Below are 19,834 nucleotides of genomic sequence, written 5' to 3' on the forward strand. Positions count from 1 at the left end.
GATCAACAACCAACTTGACAGAGCTTGAAGAACATTAAAAAGACTAATGGGATGATTTTATTTTACAATCCAGGTGTGCAAAACTGAGATTACCCAGAAAGAATCTTCCACTTTGACATGAGTATTTTGTGGAGATCACTGACATACAATTACAATTAAATCTATTTTAATTCCACTTTGTAACACAACAAAATATGATGTGTGAATCCTTTCTGAAGGCACAGTACATTTAGCACAGGCCAGAATTCACAGTGCATCTCAGTGGCTTACAATCACATCAACTTTGAAATAATGTATTTCTGGACAGTATATGATTTGAGGGTTTATTGGGAAAATGACTGAGATGTTGGTGAAACAAAAATATAACAGAAAAACATAATTCAGTAAAAACTCATGTAGTAAGTCAAAATACAATCACAGGTTTTTACAGTATTCTCCAATGTACATAGTACTAAGGAGGACTTCTCAAGGCAAGGATTAAGACAAGTGTAGAACGTAATCAGGTATTGGTAAGATCAAGGTTTGGCCCCACCCCACTGTTTGATATGAATGAAGATGAACCGCTGATCTTGATCTTTCCCACATTGAGCTCCAGTCAAACAGTTAAAGGGGAATAAACCCCTCTAACCCATTGTTGAATTGTCTGTCAGAGTGCTCACCTCTCTCACTCAGGGAGAGCAAGATAGTGCTACAACTATGTTATGCAGCTCCCCACTCACTGCAGCGCTAGATAGAACTTTGTGGAATAACACAAATCTACAAAAATATTAAACTTTTGGTCACAGCGAATATACTAAATTCGGGAAGCCCAATCAATTGTGAGAATTGTCTTAAACATTTTCTGTGATCAATTTGGGTATCAGATTCATCCTTTGACCTTTTCTGAGATCTCTGCCAAGCAAGGATGAAAGGAGCCAACCTGATCCCGCCTCCCACTTTTAACCATGCAACCCCATTGGACATCATTCCACCTGCCAATTAACATTGCCCATCTTCCATCTCTGACTGTAGGCTACATCAATTGTTGCATGGTGTGATCAGATCATTACGGCAACATAAATATACAAATATATATACTAAAATGAGAGGGAAAGTCTAGTGAGTGTGCAACATAACGTCCACTTCAATGGATGACACATACGGGCTATACGGCTCATTTATGGAAGAAATGTTTTATAAAATTGTAAATTCACTACAGCAGCCAGCTGAAAGCAAACCTATCCATGTAAAATAATTTCCGTTGCAGATATAATAGATAGCCTAGGTACTGATGCATGCATCTATCGAAATGTGATTTATGCTCACTTCCAAACTTTTCATTGGGGTAGATCACATATGCTATTATTACATGTATTATTAGCCCACATTTACATTTTCTAAATCGGTAGACTATTGACAATGATTTACTAAATGATGCAAGCGATTTGCCTGGAGCGAGCAAGAGAATGTAATAATGTAGGCTCATTTTATAAAATGCAAAAGTATTCTTATATGTTTTCAGCCTGGAAGGATTCGAGCCTGGTTAAAAAACCTTATAGCCTACTGCACAATATATTACAAAATACACCAGCGACATCATTTAGGAGATAAAGGTTGTGAGAACAGTGTTTCAGATCAACTATTATCTTCTAATGTATTTGCGTGGCTATGTCATCTTTAGAGCACAGCATTTTCTGCTTGGTTTACAGAGCATTGAACATGAGAAATTATATAGGCTACCACCTAGGTCTGATGACGCTTCTGACAATAAAGGTGTGTTTTGTTGGGTTATGTGCTAAAGTCTGATGCAGGCTATTTTGAAAATTGCCAGTGTTTTGTGTTTATGAGGAGTCCCCTCGTGCGTGTGTTGCTGCTTGAGCAGTAACCTTCACGAATCTTGTATGATCACTGTTAACTAAATTTGATTATTTTTGTGTTATTCATCAAAATTCTATCTAGCACTGCAGTGAGTGAGCAGCTGCATAACCTGGTGACGTAGCTCTTGCTCTACCTCACTGTCCCTGACTGAGAAAGGTGAACACTTTGACAGACAGTCCAACAATGAGTCAGAGGGGTTCCGTTATTCCCCTTCAAGGGCACTTTTCCAGTTCTCTGACAAACACTCTGAAGATCAGAATTGACGTCTGCTTTGAAGTCGTAACACTTTGGCTGGGCAAGCCCCACATCTGTCTGTTGATGTAACAAGTGGTTCTGACCTACTACTCCAAACCATTTTAGTAACAGCTTTTCAGTACTTTCATTCCCTCTAGTTTTAAGAAAGGAGAAAAAACAACTTAATAAAATGGAGAAACAGACAGTGTAGGAAAAAGCATGAAATGCTCAACGTGGCGTTAGAGAGTACCCGTACAGTAAGCACATTATCACTATCATGCAGTCCATTCACACACAAACACACACGCACATGCTCACACACGAACACACTGCTGTACTTCAGTCCTAGAGTTTCCCAGTGGCAAAGGCCCCTTCCTGAAACTGAGGGATGAAGCTCTTGAAGTATGCTCTGTGGAGAAAGATAGACAGATAAAGAGAGCGAGAAAGAGAGCAATAAAAGTCATTTAGACAGATACAGATTTACTGGAAGTGCACCAGTACTTATCTGACCATAAAAGCAAAGCACCGGTTTGCTCTTTCAGCAATAGAATACTGACTTTCCTTGGAGACCGGCGATATCAACAAAGACAATGACATATCTATTCCATGTAACCATCAACTTTGGGACAAAACCTCTGCTTTTATAGTTAAGCACTCCTGTTCTGTGCAAAGTAAGCATGGTCAGCTGGAGATAAGCAATTAAACCACAAACAGGGTTAACTGGTTCATGTTAAAAAATAAAAAAGGTAGAGTAGGATAAAGTTGGGAGAGCCATACATTTATAAATCATATCTATTTTGCATACAAATCTTCACCACCGTGGGCGTAGTGATATGCCTTTTCGATGAAAGCGATTAGGTGGTCGTACTGTTATTGTGATTGTTAGTGCGACAGGGATTTTTTTGCATTATTATCCCAGATTAGTTAGATTGAGATAAAATGTATTTGGCGAGGGAAAGCTGGTCCAAAGATGGTAGAAGGTTCAACAGCTTTGAAAGTTTCTTGCTAACTAGTAGTTTACAAAGGCCTTAACAAATTAATTAGATTTTTATCATTATCATCCTGTATTATGGATAATTATACACTAAAGTGTACGAGACTTTAGGAAACAGACTGACCAGGTGAATCTAGGTAAAAGCTATGATCCCTTATTGGTGTCAATTGTTAAATCCACTTCAATCAGTGTAGCTGAAGGGGAGGAGACAGGTTAAAGAAGGATTTTTAAGCCTTGAGACAATTGAGACATAGATTGTGTATCTTTTCCATTCAAATGGACATGGGCATGACAAAAGTTCCTTTGAACGGGGTATGGTAGTAGGTGCCAGGCACAACGGTTTGAGTGTGTCAACAACTGCAACATTGCTGGGTTTTTCACGCTCAACAGTTTCCCTTGGGTATCAAGAATGGTCCACCACCCAAAGGACATCCAGGACAACTTGACACAACTGTGGAACGCGAGTCAACATGGGCCAGCATCCCTGTGGAACGCTTTTGACACCTTGTAGACGCCCCGACGAATTGAGGCTGCCCTGAGGGCAAAAGCGGGTGCAACTCAATATTAGGAAGTCGTTCCTAATGTAAAAGTGCACTCAGTGTAAATCATTATTGTATGGTATAGTCATTGGTTATTGTTGTCATTGGTCATTGTTGTCCAGTATGCTACGGGGTGAACAAAGCATCCCCTAGATACAGATCTAGGAACAGCTTCCCCTCCCTCAATCCTAACCATTAGTGGGGGGGATGTAAGACTGACTATCTTACTTGGCTCGCTTGGCCATCTCGTTGCCGTCCCAGCGGGGGCTGTAAGGGTAGGACTTCTGCACCTGCGAGTACAGCTGCCCACTGTTGGTGAAGTGGTACACAGACTGGAAAGTCAGAGTGGGCTGGTCCCGCGGGAAGTACAGAGGGAGGTCCACTGGAGGAGGAGAGGGGAGAGACATAGGGGAGAGAAAGAGAGAGAGAAAGAGGTGACGTGGGGATCAATGTTGGAAAGAAGTGTGTGTGTGTGTGTGTGTGTGTGTGTGTGTGTGTGTGTGTGTGTGTGTGTGTGTGTGTGTGTGTGTGTGTGTGTGTGTGTGTGTGTGTGTGTGGAACTCACCATGGACAAGGAAACAGAAGTCTTTCCACATGAGGAGAAGAGTGAGCTTGGTGAATCCCTCTGCATCGTACTCCACCACCCCCCTGCAACAAGCATGCACGCACACACACGCACGCACACCTTTCTTATATAGACACTGTAATGTGTCCACATGCCCCATACTAATCAAATACAATGCCAAAAATGTGCTTGCTAAGAAGAAAGTAGCACTGCCTATACATGCTCCTAACCTAATGGGTAAAGCTTTTTTATTTTATTATATATATATATATATATATATATTTTTTTATTAACCTAAACAACTTCTCAGCAAAGCAGAGCCCTCTTCAAATGCAGGGGCTTTCCAACACTGAAGAGGGCTCTGTGTTGCTGAAACGTTGGTTAGGTTTACCCATTAAATTGGTGGGAACAACATTCCCTGTAAATATATTCGGTACTGAGCAAATTTCAGGTCTGCTGAGTACAAACTTGAGGCTGTACCTGCTTTAAGTTACAGCTTTAACAGAGGCCATGTATGCTACTGTGGCTATTTTATCATAATGTAGGTCTTCCAAAGTGGCCTACCATCAGAAACAACGAAGCAAATGTATTTTATAACATTTTAACATGGAAATAGCTGTTCTATCATTCAGCCTACAGTAGCAGCCAATGTGTGGTGTTAAATTTAGGCCTACATTCCCTGAGACACGCAGGGCTTGACATCAACCTGTTTATCCACTTGTCCTTCAGACAAGGAAGTGACTGAAGAATGTTGTTGTTTTGTTTGATGCAAGAAAAACATTCACAAAATAAAAAGCATTATTATTCCCATACCATTATTACAGAGAATCAGACAAATTATGCTACCCTCTGCCTATCGCTACTTAGCTTATTCAAGCCTGTCTCAAAATACAACGCTGCCCCTTTAAGACAAAAAAAAGCTATTAACCAGACGCGCTTTTAAAAGATGTCTAAGACATGTTTATGTTTTGTGCCCTTGTAGGAAGCAATCACTCCCCTATCGCTGACTACAAATGATCTATAACTGGGCTAATAACTCATTAACTAGCAAAGGATATTAACAAAATGTGCACACATGGCTACATGCAGCTCTCACTTTGATCTGAAAACAAGTGCATCCGTATCTACTCACGACCGATTCATGCTGTAAACACAGTCCAGTTCAAAGTAAATAGCACAGATCCATAAATGCCACAGATCCATATACGGCAATAGAGTACGGGCTGAGTTGTGCATGTCAATGCAATAGAATCATACTCCGATGTGTTCTGACTACAACAAAATCTCTTGCACAGTTCATTTTGTTTCAGTATGTTACATTGAAAGTGGCTAATATATCAGCATAATGGCTGTGGTTATATGATCACACCGGTAATAGATGCGTTGTTGTATTACTTGTGAAGCACAGCTGAGTGAGCATACATTTCAATAATTTGCTTTTTATTTTACTGGGCTGATGGTGCCTGCATCTGATGATCAGTGTCAGCAGAGGGAGAGAGCAGAAGTCTGAGGGTCTGCCTCAACATCCCTCCGCTCTCCCTTTCCTCCACTGACACTGACCAAAAAGGGACACTCGTCATCCAACTGATGAGGAAACTCAAGTCACACCGAATTATTCCTTGATATTAAAATAGACCCAAGAAGTTAAAAATAACAACAACGCAAGCCTATAGATACACATTCCTTCTCATTCATTACGGCTGCAGTGCTTGTTGTAGCGCTGAGTGGAAATAAGAAGAATGCACGTTTTGTGGCTTATAAAAGTGTTGAATACAAAGTGTTGACAGTGCTCAGTAAGAACTTCAGCATGAACTCACTCATAAAAACAGCATCGCTTTGCTGCATTCGCTGGCAGTCTCTCTTGTCATGGTTTTAAACATTTTGAAATCTCACAGTAACTTTCTTTTGTCTGCTACTTGACACGGTCATCTGAGCCATCCGTTTTTGATTTGTTCTCTGGGCCTGCCGAGAAGGTAGGATTTGTACCTTCAGACACAAGAAATGTGTGGCAACAGTTGGCTTACCCGGCGTACAGGGCAGCTGAATCGTGAGTGGTGGAAAAATTACACAATTGTCAATTTTGAGTAAAAGTCAAAGATACCTTAATATAAACTGCCTCAAGTAAAAGTCACCCAGTATAATACTACTTGAGTAAAAGTCTAAAAGTATTTGGTTTTAAATATATTTAAGTATCAAAAGTAACAGTATAAATAATTTCTAATTCCTTTAAAAAATTCATTATAAAAAGAAACGTTCCTTTTTCAGGACCCTGTCTTTCAAAGATAAAAATCCAAATAACTTCACAGATCTTCATCGTAAAGAGTTTAAACACGGTTTTCCATGCTTGTTCAATGAACCATAAACAATTAAATGAACATGCACCTGTTAAACGGTCGTTAAGACAAATAAGGTCACAGTTATGAAGACTTAGGACACTAAAAGAGGCCTTTCTACTGACAAATAAAGATGCCCAGGGTCCCTGCTCATCTGCGTGAACGTGCCTTAGGCATGCTGCAAGGAGGCATGAGGACTGCAGATGTGGCTAGTACAATAAATTGCAATGTCTGTACTGTGAGACACCTAAGACAGCACAAAAGGGAGACATGACAGACAGCTGATCGTCCTCGCAGTGGCAGACCACGTTTAACAACACCTGCAAAGGATCGGTACATCTGAACATCACACCTGCGGGACAGGTTACACCAGTTACACCATGAACGCACAACATCAGTGCTCAGACTGTCCACAATAGGTTGAGAGAGGCTGGACTGAGGAACTGTAAGCCTGTTGTAAGGCAGGTCCTCACCAGACATCAACGGCAACAACGTCGCCTATGGGCACAAACCCACCGTCGCTGGACCAGACAGGACATACAGTGACACTCCCGATTTTGTAGGTTTTCCTACTTACAAAGCATGTAGAGGTCTGTAATTGTTATCATAGGTACACTTCAACTGTGAGAGACGGAATCTAAAACAAAAATCCAGAAAATCACATTGTATGATTTTTAAGTAATTAATTAGCATTTTATTGCATGCCATAAGTATTTGATCACCTACTAATCAGTAAGAATTCCGGCTCTCACAGACCTGTTAGTTTTTCTTTAAGAAGCCCTCCTGTTCTCCACTCATTGCCTGTATTAAGTGCACCTGTTTGAACTCGTTACATGCATAAAAAACACCTGTCCACACACTCAATCAAACAGACTCCAACCTCTCCACAAAGACCAAGACCAGGGAGCTGTGTAAGGACATCAGGGATAAAATTGTAGACCTGCACAAGGCTGAGATGGGCTACAGGACAATAGGCAAGCAGCTTGGTGAGAAGGCAACAACTGTTGGTGCAATTATTAGAAAATGGAAGAAGTTCAAGATGACGGTCAATCCCCCTCGGTCTGGGGCTCCATGCAAGATCTCACCTCGTGGGGCATCAATGATCATGAGGAAGGTGAGGGATCAGTCCAGAACTACACGGCAGGACCTGGTCAATGACCTGAAGAGAGCTGGGACCACAGTCTCAAAGAAAACCATTAGTAACACACTACGCCGTCATGGATTAAAATCCTGCAGCGCATGCAAGGTCCCCCTGCTCAAGCCAGCGCATGTCCAGGCCCGTCTGAAGTTTGCCAATGACCATCTGGATGATCCAGACGAGGAATGGGAGAAGGTCATGTGGTCTGATGAGACAAAAATAGAGCTTTTTGGTCTAAACTCCACTCGCTGTGTTTGGAGGAAGAAGAAGGATGAGTACAACCCCAAGAACACCATCCCAACCGTGAAGCATGGAGGTGGAAACATCATTCTTTGGGGATGCTTTTCTGCAAAGGGGAAAGGACGACTGCACCGCATTGAAGGGAGGATGGATGGGGCCATGTATCGCGAGATCTTGGCCAACAACCTCCTTCCCTCAGTAAGAGCATTGAAGATGGGTCGTAGCTGGGTCTTCCAGCATGACAACGACCCAAAACACACAGCCAGGGCAACTAAGGAGTGGCTCCATAAGAAGCATCTTAAGGTCCTGGAATGATCTAGCCAGTCTCCAGACCTGAACCCAATAGAACATCTTTGGAGGGAGCTGAAAGTCCGTATTGCCCAGCGACAGCCACGAAACCTGAAGGATCTGGAGAAGGTCTGTATGGAGGAGTGGGCCAAAATCCCTGCTGCAGTGTGTGCAAACATGGTCAAGAACTACAGGAAACGTATGATCTCTGTAATTGTAAACAAAGGTTTCTGTACCAAATATTAAATTCTGCTTTTCTGATGTATCAAATACTTATGTCATGCAATAAAATGCTAATTAATTACTTAAAAATCATACAAGTTGAAGTGTACCTGTGATAAAAATTACAGCCCTCTACATGCTTTGTAATAGGAACACCTGCAAAATCGGCAGTGTCTCAAATACTTGTTCTCCCCACTGTAAGTGATATTTCTGTTTTTTTCTCACATACATGCGCGCACACATACCGCAGACTCACATTCCAAAGTGACTGAGAAAGGCAGCAATGTACTCTCTCCTCTTGTGGTAGCCTTGAATGACATACTGCACCTGAGGAGGGAGGGAGATAAATTAATACATACTTGATTACCAGGCAAATACCAGCTGAAACAGAACTGTACAATACTAAAATGTAACTTTTGGGGTTGGCATCTTGAAAAGTTAAGTCAACCTAATACACAGAAAATAACATGCTTTTTATTTCACACATTTTTCCATTGTATCATTTTCAATTTAAATCACTTCCTCAATTGAGTGACTTGAATTCAAATTTACCAAGTATGACCCTGGTTGGTACATACAACCTCTCAGAAAGACGAGACCATATCAATTGAGCATCAATCAATACTCAGACATTATACGTCAGCGTTTTTAATGAGTGCAGATATCAAAGAGCTGAGATGTCAAACTATAAAGTGTATCAGAGGATGAGTTACGCACGTTTACACTCGGGGTCAGTCGCCAACCCAGTGACCCCTTAGTGACTCTAATAAGCATGATGGCTATGACAGTTTTGTGACACAAACAATCAGGGATTTATATTAATATGGTCACCTCCAAAATTATTGGCACCCTTGACAAAGATGAGCAAAAAAGACCGTACAAAGCAAATAACATAAGTACTGAGCTATATTTTGTATACTCAACAAAAAGTATACTAATACATTTGCTCAGAGAAAGATTTTGTTCAATAAGCAATAGTTTTTCCCTACAAAAAGATGTGTTATTGGCACCCTTGTAAACTCAGCTAAATGTCCCTTTCTCAGGACCCTGTATTTCAAAGATAATTTGTAAAAATCCAAATAACTTCACAGATCTTCATTGTAAAGGGTTTAAACACTGTTTCCCATGCTTGTTCAATGAACCATAAACAATTAATTAACATGCACCTGTGGAACGGTCGTTAAGACACTAACAGGTTACAGACGGTAAGGCAATTAAGGATACAGTGATGAAAACTTAGGACACTAAAAGAGGCCTTTCTACTGACTCTGAAAAACATCAAAAGAAAGATGCCCAGGGTCCCTGCTCATCTGCGTGAACGTGCCTTAGGCATGCTGCAAGGAGGCATGAGGACGGCAGATGTGGCCAGGGCAATACATTGCAATGTCTGTACTGTGAGACGGCTAAGACAGCGCTACAGGGCGGACAGCTGATCGTCCTCGCAGTGGCAGACCACATCTGCACAGGATCGGTACATCCGAACATCACACCTGTGGGACAGGTACAGGATGGCAACAACAACTGCCCGAGTTATACCAGGAACGCACAATCCCTTCATCAGTGCTCAGACTGTCCGCAATAGGCTAAGCGAGGCTGGACTGAGGACTTGTAGGCCTGTTGTAAGGCAGGTCCTCACCAGACATCACCGGCAACAATGTCGCCTATGGGAACAAACCCACCGTCGCTGGACCAGACAGGACTGGAAAAAAGTGCTCTTCACTGACGAGACGCAGTTTTGTCTCACCAGGGGTGATGGTCGGATCCACGTTTATCGTCGAAGGAATGAGCATCACACCGAGGCCTGTACTCTGGAGCAGGATCGATTTGGAGGTTGAGGGTCCGTCATGGTCTAGTGTGGTGTGTCACAGCATAATCGGACTGAGCTTGTTGTCATTGCAGGCAATCTCAACGATGTGCGTTACAGGGAAGACATCCTCCTCCCTCATGTGGTACCCTTCCTGCAGTCTCATCCTGACATGACCCTCCAGTATGACAATGCCACCAGCCATACTGCTCGTTCTGTGCGTGATTTCCTGCAAGACATGAATGTCAGTGTTCTGCCATGGCCAGCGAAGAGCCCGGATCTCAATCCCATTGAACACGTCTGGGACCTGTTGGATCGGAGGGTGAGGGCTAGGGCCATTCCCACCAGAAATGTCAGGGAACTTGCAGGTGCCTTGGTGGAAGAATGGGGTAACATCTCACAGCAAGAACTGGCAAATCTGGTGCAGTTCATGAGGAGGAGATGCACTGCAGTACTTAATGCAGCTGGTGGCCACACCAGATACTGACTGTTACTTTTGATTTTGACCCCCCCTTTGTTCAGGAACACATTATTCAATTTATGTTAGTCATGTCTGTGTTCAGTTTGTCTCAGTTGTTGAATCTTATGTTCATATAAATATTTACACATGTTAAGTTTGCTTAAAATAAACGCAGTTGACAGTGAGAGGACGTTTCATTTTTTGCTGAGTTTATATCATGCCTGCTTTAAGTCTGGTTTTGGGGTGGGGGGGGGGGGGTTGATTTGGTAGGGGATCCGTGTGTGTTCTGCCCTCTACCTGTTCTGTCTTACCTGTATAATCATAACAAATATTGACCCCCGTTTTCAATACTTGTGTATGTGCACCCTCACCTTTCAAAGTTGACGGCACTGAGCCTTTTTATAAAATGGTTTATGAGATTGGAGAACACATTGGGAGGAATCTCAAACCATTCCTCTGTATAGAATCTTACCAGATCCTTGATATCCTTCGGTGCGCTTATGGACTGCCCTCTTCCACTCAAACCAGGTTTTCAATGAGGTTTTAGTCCAGAGATGGCCATGCAAAATGTTGATTCTGTGGTCAATTGACAATTTCTTTGTGGATTTTGATGTGTGCTTGGGGTCATTGTCTTGCTGGAAGAGTTCAGCCTCATGGCAGAGGCGATGACATTTTCAGCAAACATTTAATGGTACTTAGTAGAGTTCATGATGCCGTTGACCTTAAGAAGCAAAACAGCCACCATATTTTACAGTAGGTATGGACTTATTTTCTGCATTTGTATCCTCCTTTCAACGCCTAACTCACCGTGGTATACGTGGCCAAAGACCTCTATTTTTGTCTCATCTAATCATAGCACCCGATTCCAATCCAAGTGCCAATACCGTTTAGCAAACTCCAGGCATTTACATTTTTTGGCTGCTCACAATAAAAGCTTTTTTCTGTCAACCCTTCCAACGAGCCTATTGGCATAGAGGTTAGCGTCTAATTGGAGATTTGGAGACTCCAAGATTCGACCAAGTTCTGTAATTCTCCAACTGTGGCCCCTTGGAATTTTCTTTGCCTTCCCAAACCATCTTCCCCACTGTACGTGGGGACAAGATACACTTGAGTAGTTTATATAGGATGGCTTCTGTCAAACTATCAAAACAATTGTGTGATTTATGAGGGGGGCGAGACTTACGCCTAGGATTTGAATATCACACCCATGTGATTTCACACCAGGATGTGAGTATCACACCCACTGTTCTGAGTAGCTGGGGCTTCACACTAGGATGCAAATATCACACCCACTGTTCTGAGTGACTTTGTAGGTACTTACAGTTCAAAACATGTTGCATGTCCAAGACTCACAGTTGAAGACACCTTCCTGAGTTATTGGAGTGATTATGGCTTGTTTTTAAGCCTAAAACTAAAAAAACATACTATTTCCTGTGATGATACTTAACCTCTAAAAGTCTAAGCCTTTGGGGAGGGGGTGGGGTTCTACTAATCTAACATATGGATCACTTAGCTATTTGATTTAGAATTTTAGGACCCCTGTATGTATCAACAAAAACAATATGTAAAAACTATTTGATAAAATATGGCCTTTACTACTTATAGCTAAAATATTTGGGCTTTACTACTTATAGCCCATAGAAATGTATTGAATAACACATTCATAAATGTAAAACAGACAGTCAAAAAATAAATTCTAAGGAATAAGGTTTTGAAGTGTCTGTCCTATATCTAGGCAATATATGAAAGCCCAGGAAATATTTTGGTTTCTTGGACACATATTTAACCTCCATTATTATTGGCACAAAACTACCTTCATACTTCCATTCATTTTTTAAACTGGTACCGGGTTACCTTCATATGAATCCTGAGCCATTTATGGGGGTCGTAGAGCAGGATGGAGAAAACCATTGTGTTCGTGAGAATCTCATCTTTCCATAGAGTTATATTAGTAGGCCAAACGGTTTGGACGCTACACATCGGTGGTACTGACTTTAGACGAGTCCCTTGGGGCTTGTGGGGGATCAAAGAGCGAAACAGAGAACACCCTCGTGTTCGTGAGTGTCTCATCTTTCCAGAGTGGTCATTTTGGTGTGAAGGCAAAACCGTTCGGGCGCAACAGACGTTTTCGTGAGAAGACCGATTTTCAGGATGTCTCATGGTCTGACAAACACCACTGTAGCCCATGCAACAACAAAAAAAGATTTCTCTAGGTGCCACTGACAGATTTTGAAGGGGATTTTTAAAAATTATGTTACTTAGATTGACAGGCGCATCCATCGACTCTTAAGGATTACATTTATTTCCACATGCAGTGTCTGCATCACTGTGTGTGTGGACCTGGTGTGAGAGGCTTGTTGTGATCCTGTGGGTAGTGTATTGGGCTAATGGTCAAATGTGGGACAAATATGTGTTTTGCTCTTGATCAGGGGTAATGTATTAGGCTATTTGGTGACCCAAAGGTCTATTGTGACTTTGATCAAGTTTGTGGGGTGGAGAGAAGGGCGGTTTTGCATGTGGAAACTGTTTTGAGTGGGATGTGTGTTTTGGGGGTCCGGGTTGAAATCCAACATTGTAATCAAACTGGTTGGAGGTAGGTTTAAGCTTCATTGAGCATTCACACCAGGCCCAGTGGGGTATCAACACGCAGTTGTTTGGACTTTCAATTATTTATTTTTTTACAATTATGTGGAACATTTTCACAACTCTTAGCACACAAATCTAATTAGATCATCAAAATGGCTCATGTATCAAAACCACATTTCAATTGACTTAAGTACCTCAAACATTGTGACACTGTACATGAGTTTTATGATATGGAAATGTGAAGTTCACATTTGGATTCACGGAATACAGGAGGGTAAAATCTGCATAAACATTGTCGATTCGCTGTTTCCCCAAGACAAGGCGGCCCCTCTCTATACCTTTTGTAATTGGGGGGTGGTTTGTCTGGACTTGTAACTGTAGCCTGGTTTTGAGCGAGTGAATATGTATCCAAATTGAAAGAGTGATTTGGTGCAGTGGACAAGTGATTTTCATTCGAAAATGTGCTTAGAGATTTGAAACATGAGCCACTTCGATGATCTGATTTGATTTATGTGCTTAGAGTTGTGAAAATGTTCCACTAAAGCGATTAAAAATAATAATAAAATAAAGTCTAACTTCCAAGGCTCAGTACTTCCAAGGCTCAGTGAAGTCCAGGCAACCGCTTATTGATTCTCCACTGGGCCAGATTTGAATGCACTGGAAGGCCCAAGCCTACCCCCAACCAGTTTTTTTAGGCATGCAAACAAGCCATTACCACTCCAAAAAGTCAAGAAAGTGTCTCCAACTGTGAATCTTGGACATGTACCTTTTCCAAACAGAATTAAATTAACCCTGCATATTTTAAATTCACAGCTCATGTTATTAATAAAACAACTATTTGAAGCAACTATGCCATTTTAGAGTTGAACTGTCCAGACCCACATCACCAGCCCCTGCCGCACTAATACACACAAACCTCTCTCCTGACGAGCCCATCACAACTCCAAGAATTCTCACTGGTTAAGGAAATTGGACAATGGGGTATAGTTGTCATGCTCAAACATGGAACCTCCATTCTAACTAAACCATCACATCAATCCCCACGTCACCATAGGCCCCAACACAATAGCCCCTTGATCAACACAGTCTCTGTCACCCCACCAACACCTTTCACAACATGTCTGCACAGACACTAGGACCCTTCTTCACATTCACAATACTGTAATCAGATCAGTGGGGTGTGTTTACATAAAACACACGGTAAAAATAAATAACAAGGGTGTCATTCACATCCTGATGTGAAAGCACTGGCCACTCAGAACAATGGAGGGGATATTTAGGTGCCTTATTGCTATTATAGACTGGTTACCGCGTTGCGTCCTGGTTAAGAACAGCCCTTAGCCGTGGTATATTGGCCATATATCACAATCCCTGAGGTGCCCTATTGCTATTATAAACTAGTTACCAATATAATTATAAGTAAAAATAAATGTTTGTCATTCCCGTGGAATACGGTCTGATATACCACGGCTGTCAGCCAATCAGCATTTAGGGCTCGAACCACCCAGTTTATAATTACATACAGCAAGTGGATGTGATATTTACATCCTGGGTGAGATATTAAAATCTTAGGCGGAAGTCCCGCCTCCTCATAAGTCACAAGATTTGATTGATTGACATAAGCCGCCCTATATAAACTACTCACTTGCGTCCTCTACCAGGCAAGTTTATCACTGTTTCAGTGGTTTTAAACTTTTAAATGATTGCCCTAATAGTGGTAAGTGGCATATTATGAAAGCAATTTTTTGTACCCATTGCCTGATTTATGAAGGTCAACAACCATTTGTCTCTTTTCATTTGAGAGTTCTTTGTCTTTCCCCACGGTGATGGATCGCAAATGGATTTTGCATGTTTATACCCAGTGAAACAGGAAGCCATGAAAGACCACAATACAGTTCCTGAAGCTGAGATTTACCTAAGTAGAATGTTAATGCAGATAAAATGTATTTTTATTTTATTTATTAAAATCTTTAGTGGTGCCAATAACTTTGAAACTTATCTTGTTGAGAATTTATTTTATTTCTTGTTAAACAAAATCTCTTTCTCTGAGTAATTGTATTAGTATAAAATAAAAAATAAAAAATATTTAGCATACAATATAGCTCAGTATTTGTAATTTATTTTATACAGTCTTTGCTCATCTTCATCAAGTGTGCCAATAAGGTGCATACGGAAAGTATACAAACCCCTTAACTTTTTCCACATTACGTTACAGCCTTATTCTAAAATATTTTTTCCCCCTCATCAATCTACACACAATACCCCATAATGACAAAGCAAAAAAAATAAAACATTCAGACCCTTTATTCAGTACTTTCATGAAACACCTTTGGCAGTGATTACAGCCTCGAGTGATCTTGGGTATGACACTACAAGCTTGGCATACCTGTAATTCTTCTCTGCAGATCCTCTCAAGCTCTATCAGCTTGGATGGGAGCGTCACTACACAGCTATTTTCTGGTCTTTCCAGAGATGTTTGATCAGGTTCGGGCTCTGGCTGGGCCACTCAAGGACATTCAGAGACTTGTCCCGAAGCCAATCTTGCGTTGTCTTGGATGTGTACTTAGGGTTGTTGTCTTGTTGGAAGGTGAACCTTCGCCCCAGTCTGATGTTCTGAGCGCTCTGGAGTAGGTTATCATCATGTACTTTGCTCCGTTCATCTTTCCCTCCATCCTGAATAGCCTCCCAGTCCATGCCGCTGGAAAACATGCCCTCCAGACGTGACGCTTGGCATTCAGGCCAAAGAGCACAATCTTAGTTTCATCAGACCAGCGAATCTTGTTTCTCATGGTCAGAATCCTTTAGGTGCCTTCTGGCAAACTCCAAGCGGGCTATCATGTGCCTTTTACTGATGAGTGGCTTCCATCTGGCCACTCTACCATAAAGGCCTGATTGGTGGAGTGCTGCAGAGATGATTGTCCTTTTGGAAGGTTCTCCCATCTCCGCAGAGGAACTCTGGAACTCTGTCAGACTGACCATCGAGTTCTTGGTCACCTCGCTGACCAAAGCCGCTCTCCCCCGATTGCTCTGTTTGCCCAGACAGCCAAATTTCTTCCATTTAAGAATGATGGAGACCACTGTGTTCTTGGGGACCTTCAATGCTGCAGAAATGCTTTGCTACCCTTCTCTAGATCTGTGCCTCGACACAATCCTGTCTCAGAGCTCAACAGACAATTCCTTCAACCTCATGGCTTGGTTTTTGCTCTGACATGCACTGTCAGCAGTGGGACCTCATATAGACAGGTGTGTGCCTTTCCAAATCATGTCCAATCAATTGAATTTACTACAGGTGGACTCCAATCAAGTTGTAGAAACATCTCAGGGATGATCAATGGAAACAGGATGCACGAGAGCTCAATTTTGAGTCTCATAGCAAAGGGTCTGAATACTGAATACGTAAATATTTTTATATTTTTAATAGCTTTGCAAAAATGTAAAAAAAACCTGTGTTTTTTCTGTCATTATTATTTTTTCCCATTTTAGAATAAGGCTGTAACGTAAAAATGTGGAAAAAGGGAAGGGTTCTGAATAGTATCTGAATGCACTGTAACAGTGAGTTATATTTCTGATGGTAGGGGGTAGGGGGAGAGAGAATGGCAACTGGTTGGAATAATGTAATTTACGCAAAAAGTTGTGCCTCACAGGCTGTGGTGGTGGTATGCCCCTGATTGCCTGTTAAAAAAACAATACAGGTTCAAAATAATGTGAAACCTAGACTCATTGCACACTGCTTCCATTCTTGTGTTATTTGAGTGTGTATTGTGTGCGTGTGTTGGTTATGTGCGGGTGTTCATTAATGGGAAAGGCAGATACAGCATGATGCAGATAATATTTTAGTGAATATTTCACTAAAGTTGAACAAAAACATATACAGGTAGGAGCAGATCAACATATTATTTTGGGACAGTGTTAACTCATTCGTGACCTTTGATATAACCATTGTTCTATGGAAATTATCTACACACACACACACACACACACACACACACACACACACACACACACACACACACACACACACACACACACACACACACACACACACACACACACACACACACACACACACACACACACACACACACACACACACACACACACACACACACACACACACACACGTAGTGTGTTGACAGCTCTGAGTTGCTGGTGTGTGTGTCCATGCCTAGCAGGGACGCTCCAGGCACGGTCGACTATTGACCGTCAAGAAAATACTCAGGGGCGACACCCCTAGTGGCCGGAGACTTTAATGCAGGGAAACAAATCCCTTTTATCTCATTTCTGCCAGCATGTTAAATCAGCATGTAAAATGTGCAACCAGAGGAAGAAAAACTGTAGACCACCTTTACTCCACACACAGAGGCACGTACAAGTGCATTGATGACGTGATGACGTTGTTCCCACAGTGATCGTACGTACATACCCCAACCAGAAGCCATGGATTACAGGCAACATCCGCTGCCGCTTTCAAGGGTAGAGCTGCCGCTTACAAGGAGGGGAACTCTAACCAGGGAGCTAATAATAAATCCTGCTATGCCCTATGACGATCCATCAAACAGGCAAAGCGTCAATACAGGGCTAAGAATGAATCGTACTACACCGGCTCCAAAGCTCATCAGATGTGGTAGGGCATGCAAACTTCCGGACTACAAAGGGAAGCACAGCCACGAGCTCCCCAGTGACATGAGCCTACCACACAAGCTAAATAACATCTATGCTCGCTTCGAGGCAAGCAACAACGAAGCATGCATGAGTGCATCAGCTGTTCTGGACGACTGTGTGATCTCAACCCCATAGAAAATCTTTGCAGGGAGTTGAAAGTCCGTGTTGCCCAGCAACAGCCCCAAAACATTCCGGCTCTAGAGGAGATCTGCATGGAGGAATGGGCCAAAATACCAGCAACAGTGTGTGAAAACCTTGTGAAGACTTACAGAAAACGTTTGACCTCTGTCATTGCCAACAAAGGGTATATAACAAAGTATTGAGATAAACTTTTGTTATTGACCAAATACTTATTTTCCACCATAATCTGCAAACAAATAAATTAAAAATCCTACAATGTGATTTTCTGATTTTTTTTCTCTCTCATTTTGTCTGTTTTTTTGCCCCACTGTATGTAGTACATCTAGTGCAGATTGACAAGAGGTAATGCTGATTTGTTTTGGGGGGGGGGGTTAATTATCTTTATATTCAATTTGTTTTTAAAAGAGTTTCTATAGACAAAAGAACAAAGTGGTTGGAGTCATTAAAACTTGTTTTTCAACCATTCCACACATTTCTTGTTAAACAAACACAAGTAATTTTTCCAACAATTGTTTACAGACAATTATTTCACTTATAATTCACTGTATCACAATTCCAGTGTGTCAGAAGCTTACATACACTAAGTTGACTGTGCCTTTAAACAGCTTGGAAAATTCCAGAAAATTAAGCCATGCTTTAGAAGCTTCTGATAATTGACATCATTTGAGTCAATTGGAGGTGTACCTGTGGATGTATTTCAAGGCCTACCTCCAAACTCAATGCTTTGCTTGAAATCATGGGAAAATCAAAAGAAATCAGCCAAGACCTCAGAAAAGAAATTGTAGACCTCCACAAGTCTGGTTCATCCCTGGGAGCAATTTCCAAACGCCTGAAAGTACCACATTCATCTGTACATACAATAGTACGCAAGTATAATCACCATGGAACCACGCAGCCGTCATACCGCTCAGGAATGAGATGCGTTCTGTCTCCTCGAGATGAACGTACTTTGGTACAAAAAGTGCAAATCAATCCCAGAACAACAGCAAAGGACCTTGTGAAGATTCTGGAGGAAACCAGTACAAAGGTATTATATCCACAGTAAAACGAGTCCTATATCAACATAACCTGAAAGGCCGCTCAGCAAGGAAGAAGCCACTGCTCCAAAACCGCCATAAAAAAGCCAGACTACGGTTTGCAACTGCACATGGGGGACAAAGATCATACTTTTTGGAGAAATGTCCTCTGGTCTGATGAAAAGGAAATAGAACTGTTTGGCCATAATGACCATTGTTATGTTTGGAGGAAAAAGGGGGAGGCTTGCAAGCCAAAGAACACCATCCCAACCGTGAAGCACAGGGGTGGCAGCATCATGTTGTGGGTGTGCTTTGCTTCAGGAGGGACTGGTGCACTTCACAAAATAGATGACATCGTGAGGAAGGACAATTATGTGAATATATTGAAGCAACATCTCAAGACACAAATGGGTCTTCCAAATGGACAATGACCCCAAGCATACTTCCAAAGTTGTGGCAAAATGGCTTAAGGACACAAAAGTCAAGGTATTGGAGTGGCCACCACAAAGCCCTGACCTCAATCCTATAGAATATTTTTGGGCAGAACTGAAAAAGTGTGTGTGAGCAAGGAGACCTACAAACCTGACTCAGGTACACCAGCTCTGTCAGGAGGAATGGGACAAAATTCACCCAACTTATTTCGGGAAGCTTGTGGAAGGCTACTCGAAACGTTTGACCCAAGTTAAACAATTTCAAGGCAATGCTACCAAATACTAATTGCGTGTATGTAAACTTCTGACCCACTGGGAATGCGA

The 19,834-nt window shown here is 41.8% G+C and overlaps 1 protein-coding gene across 1 annotated transcript in view; it reads right to left on the minus strand.

Moving 5' to 3' along the window:
- Positions 1–309: 309 nt before the first annotated feature.
- Positions 310–19,834, minus strand: part of babam2 (BRISC and BRCA1 A complex member 2) — a 194,566-nt gene continuing 175,041 nt past the window's right edge. Inside the window, exons 9-12 of the mRNA XM_046366379.1 lie at positions 8,667–8,737; positions 4,190–4,272; positions 3,853–4,006; positions 310–2,500 (exon numbers count right to left, since the gene is read on the minus strand). Coding sequence (XP_046222335.1) covers positions 2,437–2,500; positions 3,853–4,006; positions 4,190–4,272; positions 8,667–8,737 — 372 coding nt within the window. The 3' untranslated portion in view covers positions 310–2,436. The remainder of the gene's footprint in view (positions 2,501–3,852; positions 4,007–4,189; positions 4,273–8,666; positions 8,738–19,834) is intronic.

Source organism: Oncorhynchus gorbuscha, linkage group LG10 (genome assembly GCF_021184085.1).
Source record: "Oncorhynchus gorbuscha isolate QuinsamMale2020 ecotype Even-year linkage group LG10, OgorEven_v1.0, whole genome shotgun sequence".
Taxonomy (NCBI): Eukaryota; Metazoa; Chordata; class Actinopteri; order Salmoniformes; family Salmonidae; genus Oncorhynchus; species Oncorhynchus gorbuscha.